The 24,238-nt window shown below is 35.1% G+C and overlaps 1 protein-coding gene across 1 annotated transcript in view; it reads left to right on the forward strand.

Annotated features, from left to right (window-relative positions):
- The window catches only part of castor1 (cytosolic arginine sensor for mTORC1 subunit 1), a 21,511-nt gene extending 3,058 nt beyond the window's left edge, over positions 1–18,453 (forward strand). Inside the window, exons 2-9 of the mRNA XM_016290653.1 lie at positions 4,142–4,212; positions 9,460–9,653; positions 11,165–11,300; positions 12,087–12,210; positions 12,579–12,689; positions 12,783–12,865; positions 14,304–14,398; positions 17,594–18,453. Of these exons, the coding sequence (XP_016146139.1) occupies positions 4,142–4,212; positions 9,460–9,653; positions 11,165–11,300; positions 12,087–12,210; positions 12,579–12,689; positions 12,783–12,865; positions 14,304–14,398; positions 17,594–17,662 (883 nt within the window). The 3' untranslated portion in view covers positions 17,663–18,453. The remainder of the gene's footprint in view (positions 1–4,141; positions 4,213–9,459; positions 9,654–11,164; positions 11,301–12,086; positions 12,211–12,578; positions 12,690–12,782; positions 12,866–14,303; positions 14,399–17,593) is intronic.
- Positions 18,454–24,238: the final 5,785 nt, after the last annotated feature.

Consider the following 24,238-nt stretch of genomic DNA (forward strand, 5'->3'; position numbering starts at 1 on the left):
TTTGGGGGTTTTTTTTTTTTTTTTTTTTTTTGTGCTTTCTATTGCAAATCAGTAAAAACCAAAATGTAATGGCCCGATCCGAGCCATTTTTCAATTTAGCTTTTTTAACAAGGGTGTTGCACAAAGGATTTGATGCGTGAATCCTTAAATCCTTAAATCTTTGTCAAGTTACACTGTATAAGAAAAAGGGTTGTCAAACTGATTAATAGCATCAAAAAAAAGTTTGTTCATGTGATGTGTGTACTGTTTATATTTATATAAATACACACATGTATGTATATTTAAGAAATATTTACGTGCGCGTGTGTGTATATACAGTGCCTTGCGAATGTACCCCTTCATTTTTTTCACATTTTGTTTTATTGCTGCCTTATGTTAAACTGCTTTAAATTAGTTTTTTTTCCTCAACAATATACACTCCATACACCATAATTGTCAAGCAAAAAAAGGTTTTTAACATCTTTGCAAATATTAAAAATAAAAAACTAAAATGATTCCTTATCTGGGACAGTTGAAATGTAGCTCAGGAGCATTCATATTGCTTGTAGATGTTACTACACTTCGACTGAAGTTAACCTGGGGCAAATTCAATTGAATGGGTATGATTTGGAAAGGTACGCACGTCTTAATAAAAGGTCTAACAGCTGATAATGCATACCAGAGCAAAAACCAAGCCCTGAGGTCAAAAGAACTGCCTGTAGAGCTCAGAAACAGGTTTGTGTCAAGCCACACATCTGGGGAAGATTTCAGAAAAAAAAAATCTGCTGCATTGAAGGTTCACAGAAGCATGTAGTCTCTGTTACCCTTAATGGATGAAGTTTGAAACAACCAGGACCCTTCCTAGAGCTGGCCAAACTGAGCAAACGATGGAGAAGGGTCTTGGTTAGAGTGGTGACCAAGACCATGATGGTCACTCTAGTTAAGCTCCATGATCATATATGCAGATGGGAGAAATCTAGAGAAGGATAAATATCACTGCAACACTCCACCGATCTGGGCTTTATGTCGGAGTGGCCAGACTCAATCTTCTCCTCAGTGAAGACACATGAAAACACACTTGGATTTTGCATAAAAACACCTAAAGGACTCACACTCTGAGAAACAAGAGTCTCTGGTCTGATGAACCTCAATTCCAAGCATCATGTTGGAAGGAAACCAGGCACTGCTCATCACCTGAAGAGTACCACCCCAAAAGTAAAGTGTGTAGCAGCCTCATGCTGTGGGTCTGTTTTTCAGCGGCAGGGACCAAGGGACTCGCCAGAGTAGAAGATAAGCTCAATGCACCAAAATATTGAGATGGCCTTAATGAAAACTCAGTCCAGAGCATTCAGAACCTCAGACTGGGCAGAAGGTTCACCTTCCAACAGGACAATGACCCGAAGCACACAGCAAGAGTGGCTTATAGACAACTCTGTGAATGTCCTTGAGTGGCCCATCCACAGCCTGAGCTTGAACCCAATCAAATAATTCTGGAGAAACTTGAAAATGTGCATCTGCCCCCATCCAAACTGACAGAGCTTGAGAGGTGAAGAGGTGAGGTGAGGAATGGCAGATAATTGCCAAATGATGATGATCAAAGCTTGTTGCATTAAACAAAAAAGACTTGAGACTGTAAAGGTGCTTCAGCTAAATATTTACTTATGCATTGTACTTATTTCAGTTTTTTTTATTTTTAATAAATTTACAAAGTTGTGACAATTCTGTTTTTGCTTTGTCAGTATGGCATATGGAGTGTAGATTGATGTGAGGAAAAAAAGTAATTTAAAGCAGTTTAACATAAGGCAGCAACATGAAAAAAAATGAAGGGGTATAAGCAAGGCACTGTATATTATATACACCCACACACACACACTGCTGTTCAAAACTTTGGGATCAGTAAGATGTTTTAATGTTTTTTTAGTGGAGTCTCTTGTGCTCATCAAGGCTGTATTTATTTCAGAAATCATTCTAATATGCTGATTTATTATCAGTGTTGAAACTGTTGTGGCGTGCTGCTTCATGTTTTTTTTTTGTTTTTTTTGGAAACTGTTTTTTCTGGATTCTTTTATGAATAAAAAGTTAAAAAGAACAGCATTTATTTAAAATTAAAATCTTTTCTAACAATATGAGTGTTTACTATCACTTTTTATCCATTTAACACATCCTTGCCGAATAAAAGTATTCATTACAATTTACTGACTAACGGTAATGTATATTGTAACAAAATATTTTCATTTTGAATAAATGCTGGGTTTTTTTATATTCATAAAAGTATCACAGGTTCCAAAAAACATGAAGCAGCATGACTGTTTCCAACATTGATAATAAATCAGCATATTAGAATGATCTCCGGAGGATCATGTGACACTGAAGACTGGAGTAATGATGCTGAAAATTCAGCTTTGATCACAGGAATAAATTATATTTGAAAGTATATTCAAATAGAAACTGTTATTTTAAATTGCAATAATATTTCACAAAATAACAGGGTTTTTTTCTGTATTTTTGATCCAATAAATATAGCCTTGATGAGCACAAGAACCTACGGTAAAAAATATAAAAAATCTTACTGATCCCAAACTTTTGAAAGGTAGTGTGTGTAATGTGTATATATATATAATAATTTTTTAATATTTACATGTTTGTGTGTATTTATATGTACACACACATATATTATAGACAAACTTTTATGTTGGATGCGATTTAATTGCGATTAACTGATTTGACAGCCCTAATAAGTTGTTGAACTCAAAACGTTTTACATTTAAGTTCCAAAAATTTTCCACACAATCGAGAGACTATCTACCAAACAACCTTCCTACTTCCTCATTGTTCTTTAAATTGTTGCACAAACATATCAATTTCTCCTTTTTCTCCAATTTTCCAATTTCTCAGTTTTCCTAGAGTTATAAAAGTCATAACTCTTTTGGAAAACATGATAGCAGTAATATAGCATTTGACAATAATAATAATTATCATTAGCCTAACTATTAGATGTTTTTAGTTTAAGTAAAAATCATTCACCTGTTGCATTACTACGTTCTTGAGTGTTAATGTATTTGCAAATATACACTACTATTCCAAATTTGGGATCAGTAAGATTTATTTATTTATTCATTTATGGAAAGAATACTTTTATTCAGCATGGATGCATTAAACTGATCAAAAATGACAGTAAAAACATGTATAATGTTACAAAATATTTCTATTTCAAATAAATGCTGTTCTTTTCAACTTTTCTAATCATCAATGAATTCATTTTAGCAAATCAGCATATTAGAATGATTTCTGAAGGATCATGTGACACTGAAGACTGGAGTAATGATGCTGAAATTTCAGCTTTGCATCACCAAAGTAATTTACATTTTTACAATATATTTAAAAACTGTTATTTTAAATTATAATAATATTTCACAATTTTACAGTTTTTTTTTTTGATCAAATAAATGCAGCCTCGCTGAGCAGAAGAGACTTCATTCAAAAACATAAAATCTCACCAACCCCAATCTTTTTAACAGTAGCGTATTTCTATTATTAACCTCTAAATGAATGTAATTAGACTACATGATCCATGATACATAACTAATCAATATTACTCATCTTTGTTTTAGTCGTATTGATGCTGGTAGATGAAATGAAGTAAACCAGTCTGGACTTCATTTGCACAAATCAGCTGCTCAACAGTTCTTTTCCCATGATTCTCATTTGCTGCTGCTTCTCAGCTCTGTGTCTCTTAGACAATAGATCCGACTGAATGAAGTGGAGCATGTTGTTCTGGGTTCCTGGACCGGCTCCTAAAGAATTTGGGTCAAACCCTGTTGCGAAGAAACCAATTCACACAAACTTTTCCCTTTTTAACATGCACATCGAGCACCTCAAATTTATCAGTCGCACCGAGCCGGAATGCAGAACCATATGAATGGATTTCAGATGTTGGCTCCAAGTTTAAGTGAAAGAGAAAATGACATTCACTTTTTCTGCAGAGGGGTTTGATGTGGTTTCTCTGTCCATCTCGTGCGTCCCTGCTGGAACACTCTTTACAACAATCTGCCATTGTTTTTGTCCATTATGCAACGTCTGATGTGTCTGTTTAATTTTGTTTCTTTCTCTCTCCCTCTGTTTATTTTCCCTCTCTCCTGTGCCTTTTCTCTTTCTCTCACAGATGCAAATTTTTCAGTCTCACAGAGACTCCGGAAAATTACACGGTTGTGCTCGATGAGGAGGGATTTAAAGGTAAAATACTCACTCACTCTCACTCTCACACACACACACACACACACACACACACATGTCCTGAGGCTCTTGTGTTCACTTGATAATGACACACATTGTCATGGAATATACTGTGAAGTCTATTATTTTATTTATAGTTATGTTGTCACCATGTACAATTGTTCCTGGAGATTTATAATCTGACGTTTCACATTGTACATTCCCCAAACCTGGACTAACATTCTTATTGCATATTTGCTTGATTGGTTAAATGTAATACCAACAATATAAATGGCTCTTTATTTGAATGATTTATTACTTGAAACCGCACTGAAATGTGAAAAATATGGAAATTTGTGACATGTTTGAACAAGACTTGGTACATAAAAATTAGTTTTTCAAAATCCTGTATGTATTTCAAGCAAGATCACTTTTTTTCGTATTTTTATTGTTAATAAAACAGTTTTTGTCTCAAGTAAGCCTAAATTAAAACCAAATTATTGATCATTTTATTATTTATAGAAAACATTTAATACATATTATAAATATACTTATTTCAGCTCTGTATAAAAATGTTTACATGCAATATAAGAATATTATTATACAAAAAATGCAATTACAATATTACATATGAATTATTTTAAATTGAACTATAATAATAAATATTACGATTTTTTTTCTCAATTTGAAGTAGGGCTGTCAAAATGGCTGAAAAACTACATTCGAATTTTGTACTTAAATATTATCAAAATTCGAATTATATTTGAATTTAAAATGCATAATTTCAGTTAGGGTGAAGAAAAGCGTTTGGCTTCTCTTCTGAGGCCACAAGAGGGCGCATCAAGCAAAATATTACTAATGCACATTTATTCAAAGCATAAGATAAAATGACTATCTGTGAAAAAAGTGCATAATGTGTAAAATAATGTTTATAAACCAATTATAATTAAGTTGCTTAAACAACTATAAACAAAACAGCATAATGTATGTATGCATAGTTTAATACAAAGGGCAGAAAGCCAATCACACAGAGTACATTTCTCATTTAAAAACATGAGATGCAGTGGGATGGGGGGAATAAAATTGCTTAAACAACTATAAACAAAACAGCATAATGTATGTATGCATAGTTTAATACAAAGGGCAGAAAGCCAATCACACAGAGTACATTTCTCATTTAAAAACATGAGATGCAGTGGGATGGGGGGAAAAAAACCTGCTATAAAGTCTCGATATTATGTTTTTTCAAAGTTAAATTTGCATTAATTTTACATGGCTTTCTAAACATGCGGCTCCTTTGTGCAAGATGCGAGTGCAACGGTGATAGATGTATGTCTAGAACGGCTTGGTTTCAGTTTTGATGTAAACAAGATCTTCTCCGTGTTGATGTTCTCTTTTTCCGCAATATTTTAAAGAACAATGCAGCAGCACTGCATCTAGTGGCTTCAACTGGATAGGCTAACAAAAACATTATAATGCTACGACAATTACATCGTCATCGCATCTTGTGCGCCACTGATAGCGCTACCTCATTAACGCACACCTAAAATTCGAATGCAACATTTTTGCATTTGAATGTGGATTTTTATTTTAAATTCGACGAATATTCGAATTTTTTTTTGACAGCCCTAATTTGAAGCATAATTTTCGGCTGATCATATGCTGATTTGTTGCTCAAGTAACATTATCAACACTAATTATCACAGTTGAGTTAAAAACTGTTGTGCTGCTTAAAAGGGTCATATGATGTTGCTAAAAAGAACATTATTTGGTGTAATGCAATGCGTTTATGCGGTTTAAGGTTAAAAAAACACATTATTTTCCACATAATGTACATTATTGTTTCTCCTCTATGCCCCCCCTTTTTGAAACGCGTCGGTTTTTATAAAGCTCATCGTTCTGAAAAGCGAGGTGTGCTGTGATTGGCTGAATACCTCAAGCGTGTGACGGAAATGTTACACCCCTTACCATACTGTGTTTCCATGTTCCACGAGACCAAACCAATAAAACTCATTACAAACTAGGCATTTGTTGCATCCAGTGGGGACATAATTACTGATTATAGTGACTTATACTGTCTTTTTATGCTTTGTCTTGCGTATAGCACCGCGTAAACATAAAACCATGTCTGCATTTGTGATCGGAGAAAGGACAAACAACAAGTGCTACTCTACACTACTCTAAAACTCACGTTTGAATCATCAGTGGCAAATTCTTTAAATATAAAAAACGTACTTACAGGCTGTGAGTCAGAAGCGCCAGACTGTCCTTGAAAAGTTGGAACTGCCCCACTTTATAGAAACATTATGTCCTCTTTTGGAAGGCCAAACAAAGTAGTTTCGCTTTCACAACGAAACACACAGCGTCTTGAGTAAGCGGCGCCCGGCGGATTTGACGAAGGATGCTTGCGGCAACCACATGTGATGATCCCGGGCTGGACTCCACTTCGTCCACAGTGAAAGCCGATCTGGCGAGCCACAGCGCGAAGTTGATGTATTTCCTCAGCGACCAGCACGGATCAGCTCCAGGCATGACGATGCAGATATCGTCCTCTTTTGGAAGGCCAAACAAAGTAGTTTCGCTTTCACAACGAAACACAGCGCCTTCACGACATGGCGGCGGCAACAATACTACAGCGAGAATAAAAGTTACGCCTTCCTTCTTTGCGGGAACATTTGGGAGGTGTTATGCAAATCTTCCCACACAGTGACGTAGACCTGTCAATCCACAGGAAGGTCAAAACCGCTATCTAGAAACAACATTTTGGATACCGTGTACGTTTGCAGGTGTTCTGATATGAAAACAACAAGATGTTTAGTCTCATTTTAAGAGGTGTACATGTCCAAAATGTATGATTTGAGTTTTTTCAGTGCTAGTTTCATTTGCCGTGTTCATCTTCACAAGGTGTTAATGGGTTATAGAATGACCCTGTTAACTTCTAAACTCTTATACTCTCAAAGTGACAAGCCCGCCTACAAAGACTTTGCAACTTCCTGCTGTAATTCTGTGAATAATTATAGACTCCGGATTTGTTAGTGTTAGCAGAATCAGCTTTTAAAGACAACTTGCTGTTTTGCTCTGTGGTTAAGTATATATAAAGTATATATAAATCTAATAGGTGTTTTGTTGCATAGCGTATATTTTTGCATTAGGTGAAGAAAATGACTGCTCTTTGCTTGTGCAAAACAGTTCAAAAGTTTGGGGTCAGTTTTTGAAAAAAGTGTCTTGACTGCATTTAGTTGATCAAAAATATTGTGAAATATTGTTACAATTTCAAACAACTGTTTTCTATTTGAATATATTTTAAAATGTAATTTATTCCTGTTATGTCAAAGCTGAATTTTCAGCATCATTACTCTTCAGTGTCACATGATCGTTCAGAAATCATTCTAACATTCTAATTTGCTGCTTTTAAAAAATATTTCTTATTGTCAGTGTTGAAAACTGTTAATCTTTTTGTGGAAACTGATCCTTTTCAGGATCCCTTTGGTAATTAGAAAGTTTGAAAGAACATCATTTATTTAAAACATACTTTTTTTGGAAACACTATAAATGTGAACCTGGTCTTAAGTCGCTGGGGTATATTTGTAGCAATCGCTAAAAATACATTGTATGGGTCAAAATTATCGATTTTTCTTTTATGCCAAAAATCATTAGGATATTAAGTAAAGATCATGTTCCATGAAGATATTTTGTAAATTTTCTACTGTAGATATATTAAAACATTATTTTTGATTAGTAATATGTATTGCTAAAAACTTCATTCGGACCACTTTAAAGGGGTCATATGATGCGATTTCAAGTTTTCCTTTCTCTTTGGAGTGTTACAAGCTGTTCGTGAATAGATGAGATCCCTAAAGTTGCACAAACTAAAGTCTCAAACCCAAAGAGATATTCTTTATAAAAGTTAAGACTCGTCCACGTCCTCCTAAAACGCCTCGTTTAAACACGCCCCCACATGTCTACGTCATGATGTGGGAAGATTTGCATAACGCCGCCCAAATGTTCACGCGAAGAAAGAAGGCGTAACTTTATTGTTGCTGCCACTGCTGAAGACGCTGTGTGTTTCGTTGTGAAAGCGAAAATACTTTTGTTTGGCCTTCCAAAAGAGGACACAACTAGAGATCAGTGGTTTAGTTGTATTTACAACACTGTTCCAGAACCGTTCAACCAAAATATTCAGATGTGTGCAGCGCATTTTATGGAGGACTGTTTCCTGATCCTGGTAGACTACAATGCCGGCTGTTCTGACTCACAGTCTGTAAGTACGTTTTCATATTTAAAGAATTTGCCACTGACGATTCTAACGCGAGTTTTGAGCAGTGTAGAGTAGCGCTTGTTGTTTGTCATTTCTCCAATCACAAATGCTGACATGGTTTTATGTTTACGCGGCGCGATGCAACGCAACGCGTATAAAGACAGTACAAGCCATTATAATCCGTAATTATGTCCACTCTGGATGCAACAAATTCCTCGTTTATAATGGGTTTTAATGTTTTTGTCTCGTCGCTCCGGGCCAGGACACGGCATCACAGTATGGTAAGGGGCGAAACATTTCCGTCACACGCTTGAGGTATTCGGCCAATCACAACGCACTGGATAGCTGGCTAATCACAGCACACCTCGCTTTTCAGACCGATGAGCTTTGTAAAAATCGACGCATTATAATGTACAGTATGTGGAAAATAATGTGTTTTTTTAACCTTAAACCGCATAAACACATTTCATTACACCAAATACACAAAAATAATGTTCTTTTTAGCAACATCATATGACCCCTTTAAAGGCGATTTTCTCAATATTCCGATTTTTTTTTTGCGCCCTCAGATTTTCAAATAATTGCATCTCAATCAAATATTGTCCAATCCTAACAAACCATACATCAATGGAAAGCTTATTTATTCATATTTCTAAAAATGGACCCCTATGACTGGTTTTGTGGTCCAGGGTCACAAATGTCTCTACTGTCAATTTTGATAAAATAATACATCCTTTCTGAATAAATGTATAATTTTTTTCTCAAACTGAATGGTAGCTCCTCTTTCAGTGCAAGGTATTATGAACTACCAGGTAAAAACCACAAGTTTGATCACTTAGAAAAGCAATGGCTCACGGTCACCTCTCCCCAACAAGCAGTTCAAGTCTGTAGAACAAACAGTGCAGGATGAGTTTCTCAGTTGACGAAGGAAATAAAACAACAGTTTTAAAACGGGTACATTATATTGATACAGTCTCCTGTATGTCCTCTATCACATTCTCTTCCTCCAGAGCTCCAGCCGTCTGAGCACTTACAGGTGGAGGGCTCCACTTGGCTCCCGCTCAATGTCGTCTCCAATGGCAACGCCTCCAGCAGCTCACAAGCCGTGGGCGTCACCAAGATCGCCAAATCTGTTATCGCTCCATTGGCCGAGCAACATGTGTCCGTCTTCATGCTCTCCACCTATCAAACCGACTTTATTCTGGTAAGCGAGTCTGCTGTGTTTCTGTGATCACTGACACACACACATATCTAATTTAAGCTACATTTCTTCAGCAAAATTTCTAGAAATACTTGATGTGTGTAAACTGCGGCGAATGCTGGCGGTTTTCTCGCAGAATTGGGCTACTTTAACACCATTGCCATGGGTTGAAGCGACCCCAGTAACGTGTATTACTGGGGTCGCTTCAAATGACCCCCTCGAAATGAGATTGGGCTAGTTTTGAGTAGCAATTGGGCAGATTTTGTTGTGAAAACCTGGCAACCCTGAATGCTGGAAGTATTGTGTCAGTGAATTAGGGTTGCTATAGATAACTAAAGCTAAAAAAAAGAAGCCACGACTTAAAATAAATGTTAGCTGCAATATAATACAAAAAACAATAAAATGACAAAATCATGTAACAAAAAAATTATTAAAATTGAAAATTGAAAACGGAAAATATTAAAAATCAAATTGAAAAGTTTGATAGTATATCATTGATACTAAAATAACACTGTAATGAGTAACCATAATATTTGATGTAATTAGATCCTGAATAATGATAGTCAAGCGGGAGAAGTTGGAGCTTTCATAAAATGTATGAGTTTGTTGAAAGCATGAACAGCTTTTTTTTTTGTGAGAAATTGATATTTATGGTAATTCTGATATGACATAAATGCAGCAGTATTCTTTTCTTAATATTATGTTATTTTTATTAAATTTTTTTGTTAAAACTAGTTTTGTGTCGTGTTTAACTAAGCAAAGAAAGCAACAAACAGATGTGGAGCTGGCGGACATTTGGCTGAACCCAGAAACACAGAACAGTGTTAATAAATAAAGTATTAAGGAAACGGCACCATGAACATGCGCTAAAATCAAACACACCTGCCTGTTGTAAATGTTTTACATTTTCATGACCCTTTTGTTTTAATAAGTTGGTAGATGTGTAATGAAAGTTGTGTAATGTTGATTGGCCTTTGTGCATTATATTTTCAAGAGCAGTGATGCTTTTGTAATAAGCTAATTTACAGTTTTGCTAATACCTATAGAGCTGTGTGGGACAGAATCTATATTTTATCCTTGTTTAAAAACTTACTTTTATTTTGTCTTTCTAGGCTGCTTGTCCAATTTGCATGAAGTTTTGTTTGTACAAATATCTGATTAAATAACCGGTTAAAGTGTGCAATGAAACTGTGGCCTAATACTGACTAATTGAATAATATGTCTTGAATGCAAAGTATTTCTTGAATTTTGTGCAAGGAATCCACACCAAATAGTCACCCACAGGGGGTGCTACAACAGCAACAAAAAACATTCATAACTGCTTGATTAATATATTTGCATTTGTGGTGGTGTTGTTGTTTGGTAACAAGTGCTGCTAACAAAAATAAAAAAAAATGCAGTAACCAAATAAAAGTAAAGTACAGAACAAACATGACCACCTCAGGGAGTGCCTGTTTGGTGATTTGTATAAAACTGTATGTTATTAACATACTAATGGGATGTTTGTGTTGTAGGTGCGAGAGAAGGACCTGTCGGTGGTGGTGGAGACTCTGTTGGAGGAGTTTAATATTTTCAGAGAGGAGGGAGGAGAGTCAGTGCCTGTCCACAGTCAGGACGCCTGCAACGGCCTTCAGCGAAACGGCAGAGAGGGTGAGACCCTCTATGTGTACGATAGGCATAGGCCTATACACTACCAAAACATTTTTGGGGTTGGTATGAAGTCTCTCCAAGGCTGCATATATTTAATAAAAATACAGTAAAAAGAGCAATGTTGTGTTATATTATTGCAATTTCAAATAGCCATTTTCTATTTGAATATATTTTGAAATGTATTTATTTCTGTGATCAAATCTGAATTTTCAGCATCATTACTCAATCTTCAGATTCACATGATCCTTCAGAAATCATTCTAATATGATGATTTGCTGCTCAAGAAACTCTTCTTCTTCTTCTTCTTCTTATCAGTGTTGAAAGCCATGACATTTTTTCCCAGGATTCTTTAATGAATAGAAGGTTCATAGATGAACAGCATTTATTTGAAACAGAATTTTTTTGCAACAATATAAGATGTCACTTTTGATCAGTTTAATGTATCCTTGCTGAATAAGTGTTAATTCTTAAAAAAAAATGAAATAAATACTGACCCACAACTAATGTAATGGCTTTTTGAAAAGGCCATAATATGTGAAATAATTTAAAAATATTTTTTTTAAAGAATAGTCCTTTATACTATGAATACGCTACTAGGCTATCTGATTGTATTAACACTTTGTAGTGTGTTATAATTGATTATTTTTCCAGTGTTTTGCATCGACACATTATTAAATTCAATACCAGCTCATGCACGAAACAAGTAGTAGTAGTCCAAGTAATAGTATTGTTTTTCCCATTTTAAAGTATTAATGCGTGTGTGTGTGTGTGTGTGTGTGTGTTCAGGTCCACATGCAACAGTTCATCCGGTGCTGATTCCGGAGAATCAATTTTGTGTAATGAGCTTGGATCCGGACACACTGCCAGCGATCGCCACCACCCTCATAGACGTTCTGTTTTACTCTAACAGGTATGAAAGCTGCTGCTGCTGCAAACTCGTGCAGTGATGCTGTCTGCATCTCAGTTTTGTTTTGACTTTTGTATTTCCACTTCAGCAACACCCTTAGCTGAACAATACTGTTTTAATGTTTCACTGCCACTAAGAGGCATCTTGAACCAGATCACAGTTTATCACACACTACACTGTAGGGGAAAGATGGGGTGAACTATATCGCTTTTTTATACAATTTGTTTACTCGGTAGGAAGAAATAAGAGGTAAAACTGTTCATTCTAATTAAGAGCGTCTCTTATAAATTGCAATTAAAATATTTTTTTGGTGTGCAGTTATTTCCCTATGCATGTTCAATTGTAACAATTGTGTTTGTTTTCTCCTGCAGTCCTAAAGAGGGTGCCAGTGTTGATCAGGACATGGAATGTATCAAGTTCTTCTCCTTTTCTCTGATTGATGGATACATCTCTTTGGTGATGGACACGGAAGCACAGAGACAGTAAGACCCTCACAGAGTAGTGGACAGGTCATCATATCAAAGCTTTGCAAATTGCAGATTTAAATATGGTGTGTGTGTGTGTGTGTGTGTCAGATTCCCCGCTGATCTTCTGTTCACCAGCTCCTCTGGTGAGCTCTGGAGGATGGTAAGAATAGGAGGGCAGCCGCTCGGTTTCGGTGAGCTTCATTCACCTTCTTTTGGTCATTTGAATGCAGCATGTATCATTTAGCCATGCCAGAATGTATTGCAGCGAGCTCAGTAAAAGGAATAAAAAAAAAAGATTATAAATATACTTGCAAATTCGTTCAGCGTTACAAGGTATCAATAAAAAATTTGATCTTTTAAGGTTACAGGATTACATGTACTTGCATGTTAATAACAGTAAATTATGCACAATTACAAATATAAACCAAGCCCTAAACTTAACCCTAATTAATAAATGTTACTGTGCTTTAAATATTTAAATATTCATATTATCTTATATTTAATGTATTATTTTAATGTAATTTGGTCCTTATTCTAATAATTTAATTCTAATAATTAAAATAATTTTTTATATGAAAATAAAAGGTCATTTAATTTAAATAAAATGATTGAATAACCAATATTTGTGTGTGATTTATGTACTTCTATTATTTTTAGAGTCACGAAGAAGCTTACTAAAAAAGATTCAATGTTTTATTTGTTTACATGCTTACCATGTGACCGTTAACCAACATTAGAGTACCATGAACATGCAAATGTGTTGATAAATTATTGAAATAATAACTTGAGATTCAAGGGAGACGTCAAGTAAATAGTTTACTTCAAAGAGGTTCGGCTGACAAAAAAGTTTGGGAATTCCTGGCCTACTTGAGTCTCCCATGTACATTTTTTTTGGGTTTGTCACATAGCTGCTGACTATGTATAGCATTCAAAATCAGTCACTTATGAGCTTCTGTTGCAGTTAGGATGCATATGTATTGTGTATATATAAATAGCTCCTTTAATGGTTTTCTGTCTTATCCAATCACTAGTCCATACAACAGTGAAATCTGTTCTGCTGAGTGATAGATGAGTGAACGAACACATCAGATTAAATCAGAAAGTCACATCTCTCCCACTTATTTGCCGTTATCTCACTTCCTCTAAAAGATTCAATGTTTTATTTGTTTACATGCTTACCATGTGACCGTTAACCAACATTAGAGTACCATGAACATGCAAATGTGTTGATAAATTATTGAAATAATAACTTGAGATTCAAGGGAGACGTCAAGTAAATAGTTTACTTCAAAGAGGTTCGGCTGACAAAAAAGTTTGGGAATTCCTGGCCTACTTGAGTCTCCCATGTACATTTTTTTTGGGTTTGTCACATAGCTGCTGACTATGTATAGCATTCAAAATCAGTCACTTATGAGCTTCTGTTGCAGTTAGGATGCATATGTATTGTGTATATATAAATAGCTCCTTTAATGGTTTTCTGTCTTATCCAATCATTAGTCCATACAACAGTGAAATCTGTTCTGCTGAGTGATAGATGAGTGAACGAACACATCAGATTAAATCAGAAAGTCACATCTCTCCCACTTATTTGCCGTTATCTCACTTCCTCGGTCTTGTTTTTTTTTCCAGATGAATGTGGGATAGTCGCTCAGATCTCTCAGCCTCTTGCAGACAGTGATATATCAGCGTATTACATTAGCACCTTCAGCTTTGATCATGCTCTGGTGAGTCATTTTGCTCCTCCTTTTTTTTACACACATAACATTTTAGCTCTGTGTAGTAGTTGACAGGGTACTGCAAAAACCACATAAAATGCAGTGAGTACACAGATTCAAGGTAATAAAAGTCCCGTTTATTTTGCGATAATGATCTGCTGACATTCAGTCTGTAGAGGTTGTGTCTAGTCTTCCGCATTTATATTTAGTACATTTGAATCATTTGTGATATTTGTGTGACACTGAGCAACATGAGGATAGATGGGCAAATGGTTGCCTGGTAACCAGGAAACAGAAGAATTCCAGAATATGATCTGATTGGACGATTTTCGCAACACTCTGTTTATTTCCATGATGTCATGTGAAATCAGATCATCTGGTTGTCCTTGCTTCCTATTCCTTTCCTTTTTTCCTGGAAACCGTCAAGTATTTTAGCAGAAACGGTTTGGTTCCCTATTGAGTAAGTTAAGTTGTTCTTACTCCTCATTAGATCATCGTTATCATTTAATATTCAAATGTGCTGTCTTACAAGTCTCTCTGGAATACTTGCTTCTGATTGGTGAATCACAACGTTGTGCATGGAAATATTTTTGTAGATTAGTAGTATATCGCAGTTCAAATCGCAATCACAACATATGACAAAATAAGCGCAATATTTTTTGGCCAAGTCGTGCAGCGCTATATAGGCTTATGTATACACAGTGCTGGGTAGATTACTTACAAATTGTAGTCCACTATTGATGTAAAAATTGTAGTTAGTAAACTAATCTATCAGCTTTTAGATAATGTATTCGGATTACTTTTGACCAAACGTATTTACCACATAGTTTTGAATAGGAATGTTTTGTACCATGTTGATATAAAAATAGAAAGTATGTATTTTATCCTAAAATGTATTCTGAAGTTCATTAAAGGTCAGTCTGGGATTTGTTAAAAAACTGCAGGGGGTAGTTGATCAAAAGCGAATTCAGTAAATCATAAACGTGTTAACATAAAAAAAAAAACGTTTAAAATAAAAGCAAAAAAATGTTGTGAAAAATTGTGATTATTAACTGACATTTAGTCTCGGCCTCAGACGTCACGCCCACGGACCGTTGGCTAAACGTCTGATGCATACGGCACACAAAAGTGGAAACACTTCAGGAGTTTCAAAGTCGTCGTCGGATTGGTTGAATTCTACAGGATTTCCGGTAGACGTGTGTGTCGCGTTCTTTAACGTTCCGCCTGGAAACAAAGATGCCGTGACGCCAAACCCCCTCACGAAAGAAGAAAGCCGTCGGTGTTTGCAACTGTGACGACGAGCGCTTATCAGGATCAACTAAATGCTGGATTTTCAAAAGTATGTGAAATATTTAAAGTTCGCGGCGTAGAATCTTTAAAATACGTCCGAGAGTTTTACACACCGGTCTGTTATTGTGGTGACATTTCCACGCCCCGAAACGTGACGACGAACGAAACGAACTGTGATTGGTTGTTTGACATGTCGGTCAAACGGCTTCATGGGCGGGCCTTGGCCAATGAAAGCTGCCATGGATTCCAGACCTTCACCCGTCAGTCTGAAGGTCTGGCTACGCAAGACTAACTGACATTAGAGAAGTTGAATATACACGAATGTGTTAAATTATTGAAATATTAACTTAAAAGAAAACATTTTATCTGCTTATTTTGTAGGTCATGTGACCGTTAACCTTTTAGGTGACTACCCTGCACTAGCAATACCTAATTTTAAAATAAAAGCAAACAGAATGAAACCCTTATTAGATTAAATATTAGATATTGTATCTGCTTATTTGTAGGTCATGTGACCGTTAACATTTTAGGTCAAAATAATGTTTGCATAATATGTAATCATGTAATCCATTAAAAAGTAACTGCAAATTAATTATAAGCATTTTAAAAAGTAATGTAATCTAATAACAAGTACTTAATTTTTGGAATTTGATCGTGAAATCTGGGTTACATGTAATCAGTTACTACCCTGCACTGGCAATACCTAATTTTAAAATAAAAGCAAACAAAATTAAACGCTTATTAGATATTGTATCTGCTTATTTGTAGGTCATGTGACCGTTAACCGACATCAGAGATCCGTAAAGCTGGAAATGTTCAAATTATTAAAATATCAGCATATTTTTTCATAGTTTTGGAACCCCTGCCTTACAGTAGCATGTTTTTTTTTGTTTGTTTGTTTGTTTTTTGACACACAAGATGCCCCAGAAAAGAAGCATCCTTCACAATTCATTCGAAATCAGAGAGACGTGATTCAGTCTTCAGTGTTTTAGGACGTTTTTCCACACAAACTTGAATAAACCATATGCAGAATTGCTATATATAGAGCATAGCAATGATGCAGTACTTCAGTGGAAGCCAGTAAAGTCCCCACCTCCAGAATCGTGCCTTCACATGACTTTACTGTAAAAGAGGAAGCACGAAGAATGCTTCATACCTGTTGGAATTCCAACTTGTGCTACTTTCTCATGACCTTCATCGTTATAGCTGTTTATCTAGCTTTTGTCTACCCCTACTCTTTGTCTGTTGTGTCACAAATACTTATACTTACAAAATAGCTGTATTATTATTTAAATTGTTTAAAAATATTTGTATTTAAATATTTGTATTTATAATAATAATAATAAATATTATTACATTTTGTTGACTTATTATTAATTTGTGTTGTTTTATGTAAATGCATTTGTTTTTGTAATAATATTAATACTAATAATGCTACTAATAATTATAATAACATTTTTATATTAATTAAATATTCATAATATTATTCATTTGTATTATTTATATATTTTCTAAGGGTCATGCTGCCAAAATTGTGTTTAAGACATTTGTGTCGACATTTTACATGTTAAAATACTTTTTAGAAATACTGTTTTGGAAGGATTATTTTGTAATCTTGTAGCTACTACATGTAAATATGTAGTAGCTCCGTGCATGCATCTTTGTGTCTCTCCATAAATACCTCTGCACATCCATGCATGCATCCGTCTCTGCATGAATCCATGAACCGTTATCGGTCTGAGCTGATCCATGTGAGTATGAGATGATGCATCTCTGTTTACGTCCATCCTACAAAACTCTTCATACCAGTGTGTTGTTGTTCAGCTGACAGCATGTGACATCTCTGAAAAATATTGCATATTTGGATGGGACGTAATCATCCTTGTGTTTTTGTGTCATCTTTTTTTGTCTCAGGTGCCGGAAGAAGATATAGTGAGCGTGACCGAGATGCTTCAAGCTCAGAGGAAGGATATGTCCAGTTGAATGCATCGTCAGCTTGGAAAGGGTAGAAAAAGTCCTTAACGGTGGATGGTAGATCTTATTTGAGCCACTAACACACAGTATTACTCCACAAGACTGTCTTGGCATAACCAGAGGTGCTTCAGTCAAAGCATTTGAGAGCTTAGGCTTAAAACAGGCCTAAACTCAGAAAACTGCGGCGTTTTGCTTTTGCAGAAACGGCAGTGCTGATTATATGCCATTGCTGAGAATCCGAGTATTTACATGATTCGAAAGGACATTTTTGCGGCATGTTTAATGCTTGATTATTTCAAGCACATTTTTCTCAATTGAATTAGATGTAGAAGATTTATTTCTTCATTTCAGGGGTAATGATAACGCAGGATGTTCTGCAAAAATCATTATTTCTTTGAGTATTGCACACAGACGTCTTCCAGTATTGTCAGAATCAGTTTTTTTTTTTTCTTAAGTAACCCTGTTTGAGGTCAAGCAAAATGCATTTTATTGTTGTAGCAACTTTTGGTGTCATTGAAACATTGCACTTCGAAAAGCACTTACTGGCAGTAAATATTTGGATCACTTTTGAATCAGCATTTCAAACATTTCTCGCAAATACCGGAGTCGTACTCTTATGTGTGATCTTTTCAAATCACATTTACACCTAGTTGTGTGAGTCTCTCAAGAACATATGCAGCTCACATTTCACCCTCAAAACGAAATTCTGTTGTAATGTAAATTTGATTAAAATTTCCTCACCCTCTAAGATGAGGGTGTTATGGAAGCACGTTTCTGCCACTGAAAAAAAAAAAGGTTATTGTGACTTTTTATCTCACAATTCTTTTGATTTTTTTTTTCCAATTAGATTTTTTTTCACAGAATTGTGAGAGATAAACTCACAATTCTGACTTTTTTTTTTCAGAATTGCGTGATATAAACTCACAATTCTGACTTTTTATCTCACAATTCTTTAGATTTTTTTTCAATTTGACTTTTTTCACAGAATTGTGAGATGTAAACTCACAATTTGCAGTTATAAAGTCAGAACTGACTTTTTGTTTATTTCTCAGAATTGCGTAATATAAATTCGCAGTTGTAGCAACTTTTGGTGTCATTGAAACATTGCACTTCGAAAAGCACTTACTGGCAGTAAATATTTGGATCACTTTTGAATCAGCATTTCAAACATTTCTCGCAAATACCGGAGTCGTACTCTTATGTGTGATCTACACCTAGTTGTGTGAGTCTCTCAAGAACATATGCAGCTCACATTTCACCCTCAAAACGAAATTCTGTTGTAATGTAAATTTGATTAAAATTTCCTCCCCCTCTAAGATGAGGGTGTTATGGAAGCACGTTTCTCCCACTGAAAAAAAAAAGGTTATTGTGACTTTTTATCTCACAATTCTTTAGATTTTTTTTCAATTTGACTTTTTTCACAGAATTGTGAGATGTAAACTCGCTATTGCAAGTTATAAAGTCAAAATTGCGTGGTATAAACTCACAATTTGCAGTTATAAAGTCAGAACTGACTTTTTTTTTCTTCTCGCAATTGGGAGTTTATTTCTCAGAATTGCGTAATATAAATTCGCGATTGCGAGTTAAAGTCCAATTTTTTCGCAGACTGATTCTTTCGCAGAGTGGCGAGAGTTTATATCTCACAGTTCTGACTTTATTTCTCAGAATTGCGACTTTGTCTCGCAATTGCGAGTTAAAGTCCAATTTTTTCGCAGACTGATTCTTTCGCAGAGTGGCGAGAGTTTATATCTCACAGTTCTGACTTTATTTCTCAGAATTGCGACTTTGTCTCGCAATTGCGAGTTAAAGTCCAATTTTTTCGCAGACTGATTCTTTCGCAGAGTGGCGAGAGTTTATATCTCACAGTTCTGACTTTATTTCTCAGAATTGCGACTTTCTCGCAATTGCGAGTTTATATCACGCAATTCTGAGAAAAAAAGTCTGAATTGTGAGTTTATATCACGCAATTATGAGAAAAAAAGTCAGAATTGTGAGAAGTCGCAATTACCTTTTTTTATTTTGTATTTTTTTATTCAGTGGCGGAAACGGGCTTCCATAGGGTGTAGATATCTAAGATGTAGATAAGTTTGTTTCTTCATTAGAACATATTTGGAGAAATTTGGCATTACATCACTAATGGATCCTCATTGCGAGTTAAAGTCCAATTTTTTCGCAGACTGATTCTTTCGCAGAGTGGCGAGAGTTTATATCTCACAGTTCTGACTTTATTTCTCAGAATTGCGACTTTGTCTCGCAATTGCGAGTTTATATCACGCAATTCTGAGAAAAAAAGTCTGAATTGTGAGTTTATATCACGCAATTATGAGAAAAAAAGTCAGAATTGTGAGAAGTCGCAATTACCTTTTTTATTTTGTATTTTTTATTCAGTGGCGGAAACGGGCTTCCATAGGGTGTAGATATCTAAGATGTAGATACGTTTGTTTCTTCATTAGAACATATTTGGAGAAATTTGGCATTACATCACTAATGGATCCTCTACAGTGAATGGGTGCCATCAGATTGAGAGCCCAAACAGCTGATAAAAACATCACAATAATCCACAAGTAATTCACACGATTATTGTGATGTTTTTATCAGCTGTTTGGACTCTCATTCTGACGGCACCCATTCACTGCAGAGGATCCATTGGTGAGCAAGTGATATAATGCTGAATTTCTCCAAATCTGTTTTGATAATGAAACAAACTCATCTTCATCTTGGATGGCCTGAGGGTGAGTACATTTTTGGGTGAACTGTTCTTTTAAAATCTAAAATTACATAGTTATTTGAACATTATTTATGTTTTACATTATAGGAAAGTATCTACACATTCTATTATACCTGCTGCATATCAGGGTTTGTTTTTACAGTACAAAATGATTGTATTACAGTAGTGAGAATCAAAAGAGAGTAATTCTCACCTACATTTAAAAGTACTCAAAAGTAAAGTGGACAAACAACAGTAATGGGAATTTGAGAGGAAATGTGTGTAATTAGTTTTTTTTTTTTGTGAGATTCACCCATTATTGAGAAATCCAATTTTTGGAGAATATTTGGACATGTATGTGACTTTTGAGTCACACATCATGAAAAGGCATGAATAAATAAGTACTAAAAGTACTCAAAAGTAAAGTGGACAAACAACAGTAATGGGAATTTGAGAGGAAATGTGTGTAATTAGTTTTTTTTTTTGTGAGATTCACCCATTATTGAGAAATCCAATTTTTGGAGAATATTTGGACATGTATGTGACTTTTGAGTCACACATCATGAAAAGGCATGAATAAATAAGTACTTTAAAGTTGATCAGGATCTTTTGATTAGGCAGTTTGCCCACAAATTGATAAGAATTATGAGGTATGGTGAGATCAGGTTCTAGCGTCACTTTGTCAACTGATCAACAATGTGATTAAGGAAATGCCTCTTGCACAACTGTCTGCCTAATGACATAGTTAGGTTTGACGACCTTGTGACATTTCTGCCTTTGCTAACACTAAAACATGCCCAGTGTGGCCTTACACTCATTCTTGATGCTTGTTTAATGCCATAACAGGCTGCTGTTTTTTGACCTGTATTAATTCACTACTAGTGAACCAAGCACAAATATTTACACAAGTAGTAGTCAAATTAAAGACATTTTTTTGTAGCAATCGTTTACTTAACCTTGGCTACTTTTGATTATTGAGGAGCCCAAAAATTACTTTTTCCAGATATGTCTATAATAAGCTAATGGAGAAACAAATTCACGCAAGGAGAAATGCACTTATTGATTGTATTTTGATGGCACAATGACTAACAAATGCAGAAATCAGAACTGGTAAATGAATGAAACTCTTTTTTTTTTTTTTAGAGAGAAATATATCTTTGTTACAAATAAGCTCAATGCTTTTGGAAGAGCTGCTGAAACGGAAACACTAGCATCAACATGCAAAATATTAGATTAATAATTAGGGTTACTTTTTGTGACTTGTGCATTTGCTAACACTTTTTTGAGTTTGCCCACAAATTGATAAGAATTATGAGGTATGGTGAGATCAGGTTCTAGCGTCACTTTGTCAACTGATCAACAATGTGATTAAGGAAATGCCTCTTGCACAACTGTCTGCCTAATGACATAGTTAGGTTTGACGACCTTGTGACATTTCTGCCTTTGCTAACACTAAAACATGCCCAGTGTGGCCTTACACTCATTCTTGATGCTTGTTTAATGCCATAACAGGCTGCTGTTTTTTGACCTGTATTAATTCACTACTAGTGAACCAAGCACAAATATTTACACAAGTAGTAATCAAATTAAAGACATTTTTTTGTAGCAATCGTTTACTTAACCTTGGCTACTTTTGATTATTGAGGAGCCCAAAAATTACTTTTTCCAGATATGTCTATAATAAGCTAATGGAGAAACAAATTCACGCAAGGAGAAATGCACTTATTGATTGTATTTTGATGGCACAATGACTAACAAATGCAGAAATCAGAACTGGTAAATGAATGAAACTCTTTTTTTTTTTTTAGAGAGAAATATATCTTTGTTACAAATAAGCTCAATGCTATTGGAAGAGCTGCTGAAACGGAAACACTAGCATCAACATGCAAAATATTAGATTAATAATTAGGGTTACTTTTTGTGACTTGTGCATTTGCTAACACTTTTTTGTTGTTGTTGTTGTTGTTAACTTTTGTTAACCAGTGCAGCATAAGAATAAAAGTGCTTTTTGAGATTGTGGTATTAAAATTGTATTTTTAAAACAACTTTTGTTAATGCAATTCCAGTGCCGTCAAGGAGCTATTTTCATATGTTTATTTTCTCATTTCTGTCAATAGCAACAAAGACCAAGGTTACTGGTGTGCATAAAATGTGTTTGTAAATGAGTCATTAACGATTCTGAGCATTTGTTATTTTTGCTTTTTGTAGACTAGATGCATTTATCTAAAGTCATTTTTGTATTTTGCATTTATCTAAAGTAATTTTATACAGTGTCAAGGGAATTAGATACCTTGTTTGTGAGTGTGCTGCTTGTTCAATAAACTACTATATAAATACTGTTTTCTTGCATATATTTTATTTTAAAATTAGTGACATTTAGTGATGAGAAGGTGTCTGTTTAGTAACACTTTAATAGAATTAATAAATTAAACATGTTTGTTTGAACTCTCCTTGGTGAGATAATTTTATCCTTAATGCATTTAAAATTATTTTTAGCGTAGTATTAAAATAACTTTAATACTAACTTTAATAATGCATAAAAAGTGATACAGCATGAAGTGATTAAGCTATGTATTTACTTTTTTTTTTTTTTAACCTATATTTAACACACTAAATTACGTTGCATTTTAAATTTGGTCATTGTAGGTCAACGACCAAACAGCATATAATAGAATATTATAGAATCCACACAGCAATAATAGAAAATAAATTGTGTAGTGCTTAAGTCATACATATTTTTAGTCTATTTTCCTGTATGAGAAAAGCTGTAAAAGAGATGTGGGAGTGAAGCTTGAAGAAAGATCATGGCAGCCACTGACATGAGTTTACACCCTGATAATTAAAATCATTCTTTTCCAACTCCCATAGCCAATATTATTAAATTGAGTCAGAGTGTGATTAAAATCAGCAGACATGATTTATTTAGGCAGCGTGTTCTGTTAAGGCAAGGCAAGTTTACTTATATAGCACATTTCATACACAATGGTAATTCAAAGTGCTTTACATAATAAAAAAAAGAATCACAACAGATAGTATGCTGATTTAGTTACAGCTTTGACATGACTACTGAAACTAAGGTCTGTCTCCAGAATCACACCAAGATTCCTGACTTGATTTTTAGTTGTTAGACCCCTAGAGTCAAGGTATGCGTTCACCTTGAGAACTTCATCTTTGTTTCCAAATGCTATGACTTCAGTGTTTTCCTTGTTTAACTGAAGAAAGTTCTGGCACATCCAAATGTTAATTTCATCAATGCATTGGCAGAGGGAGTCAATGGGGCTGTAGTCATTTGGTGATAAGGCTAGGTAAATCTGGGTATCATCAGCATAGCTGTGATAGGCAATTTGGTTATTTCTCATTATTTGACTTAGTGGGAGCATATACAGGCTAAACAAGAGCGGTGCAAGAATTGAGCCTTGTGGGACTCCGCATGTCATGGACGGCCGCTTAGACTTGTGCTCTCCTATACTCGCATAACAACCTCTCCCTTCTAAGTATGAACCATTTGATTACCTTCCCAGAAAGCCCGACCCAGTTTTCCAGTCTCTCTAGTAGTATGTTATGATCGACAGTGTCAAACGCAGCACTGAGATCTAGTAGTACCAGCACTGATATTTTGCCAGAATCAGAATTTAAGCGAATATCATTTATTATCTTAATGAGTGCCGTCTCTGTGCTGTGATGCGGTCGGAAACTAGATTGAAAATTGTCCAGGTATCCATTTGAGTTTGAGTATTTGTTCAGCTGATTATAGACTACCTTTTCAATAATCTTGCCTATAAAAGGAAGGTTTGATATTGGTCTATAGTTGCTCAATATGATGTTATCAAAATTGCTCTTTTTTAGAAGGGGTTTAACAACTGCAGTTTTCAGGGAGT

The sequence above is a fragment of the Sinocyclocheilus grahami genome, unplaced genomic scaffold, assembly GCF_001515645.1.
Source record: "Sinocyclocheilus grahami isolate Dianchi unplaced genomic scaffold, SAMN03320097.WGS_v1.1 scaffold261.1, whole genome shotgun sequence".
NCBI classification, from domain to species: Eukaryota; Metazoa; Chordata; class Actinopteri; order Cypriniformes; family Cyprinidae; genus Sinocyclocheilus; species Sinocyclocheilus grahami.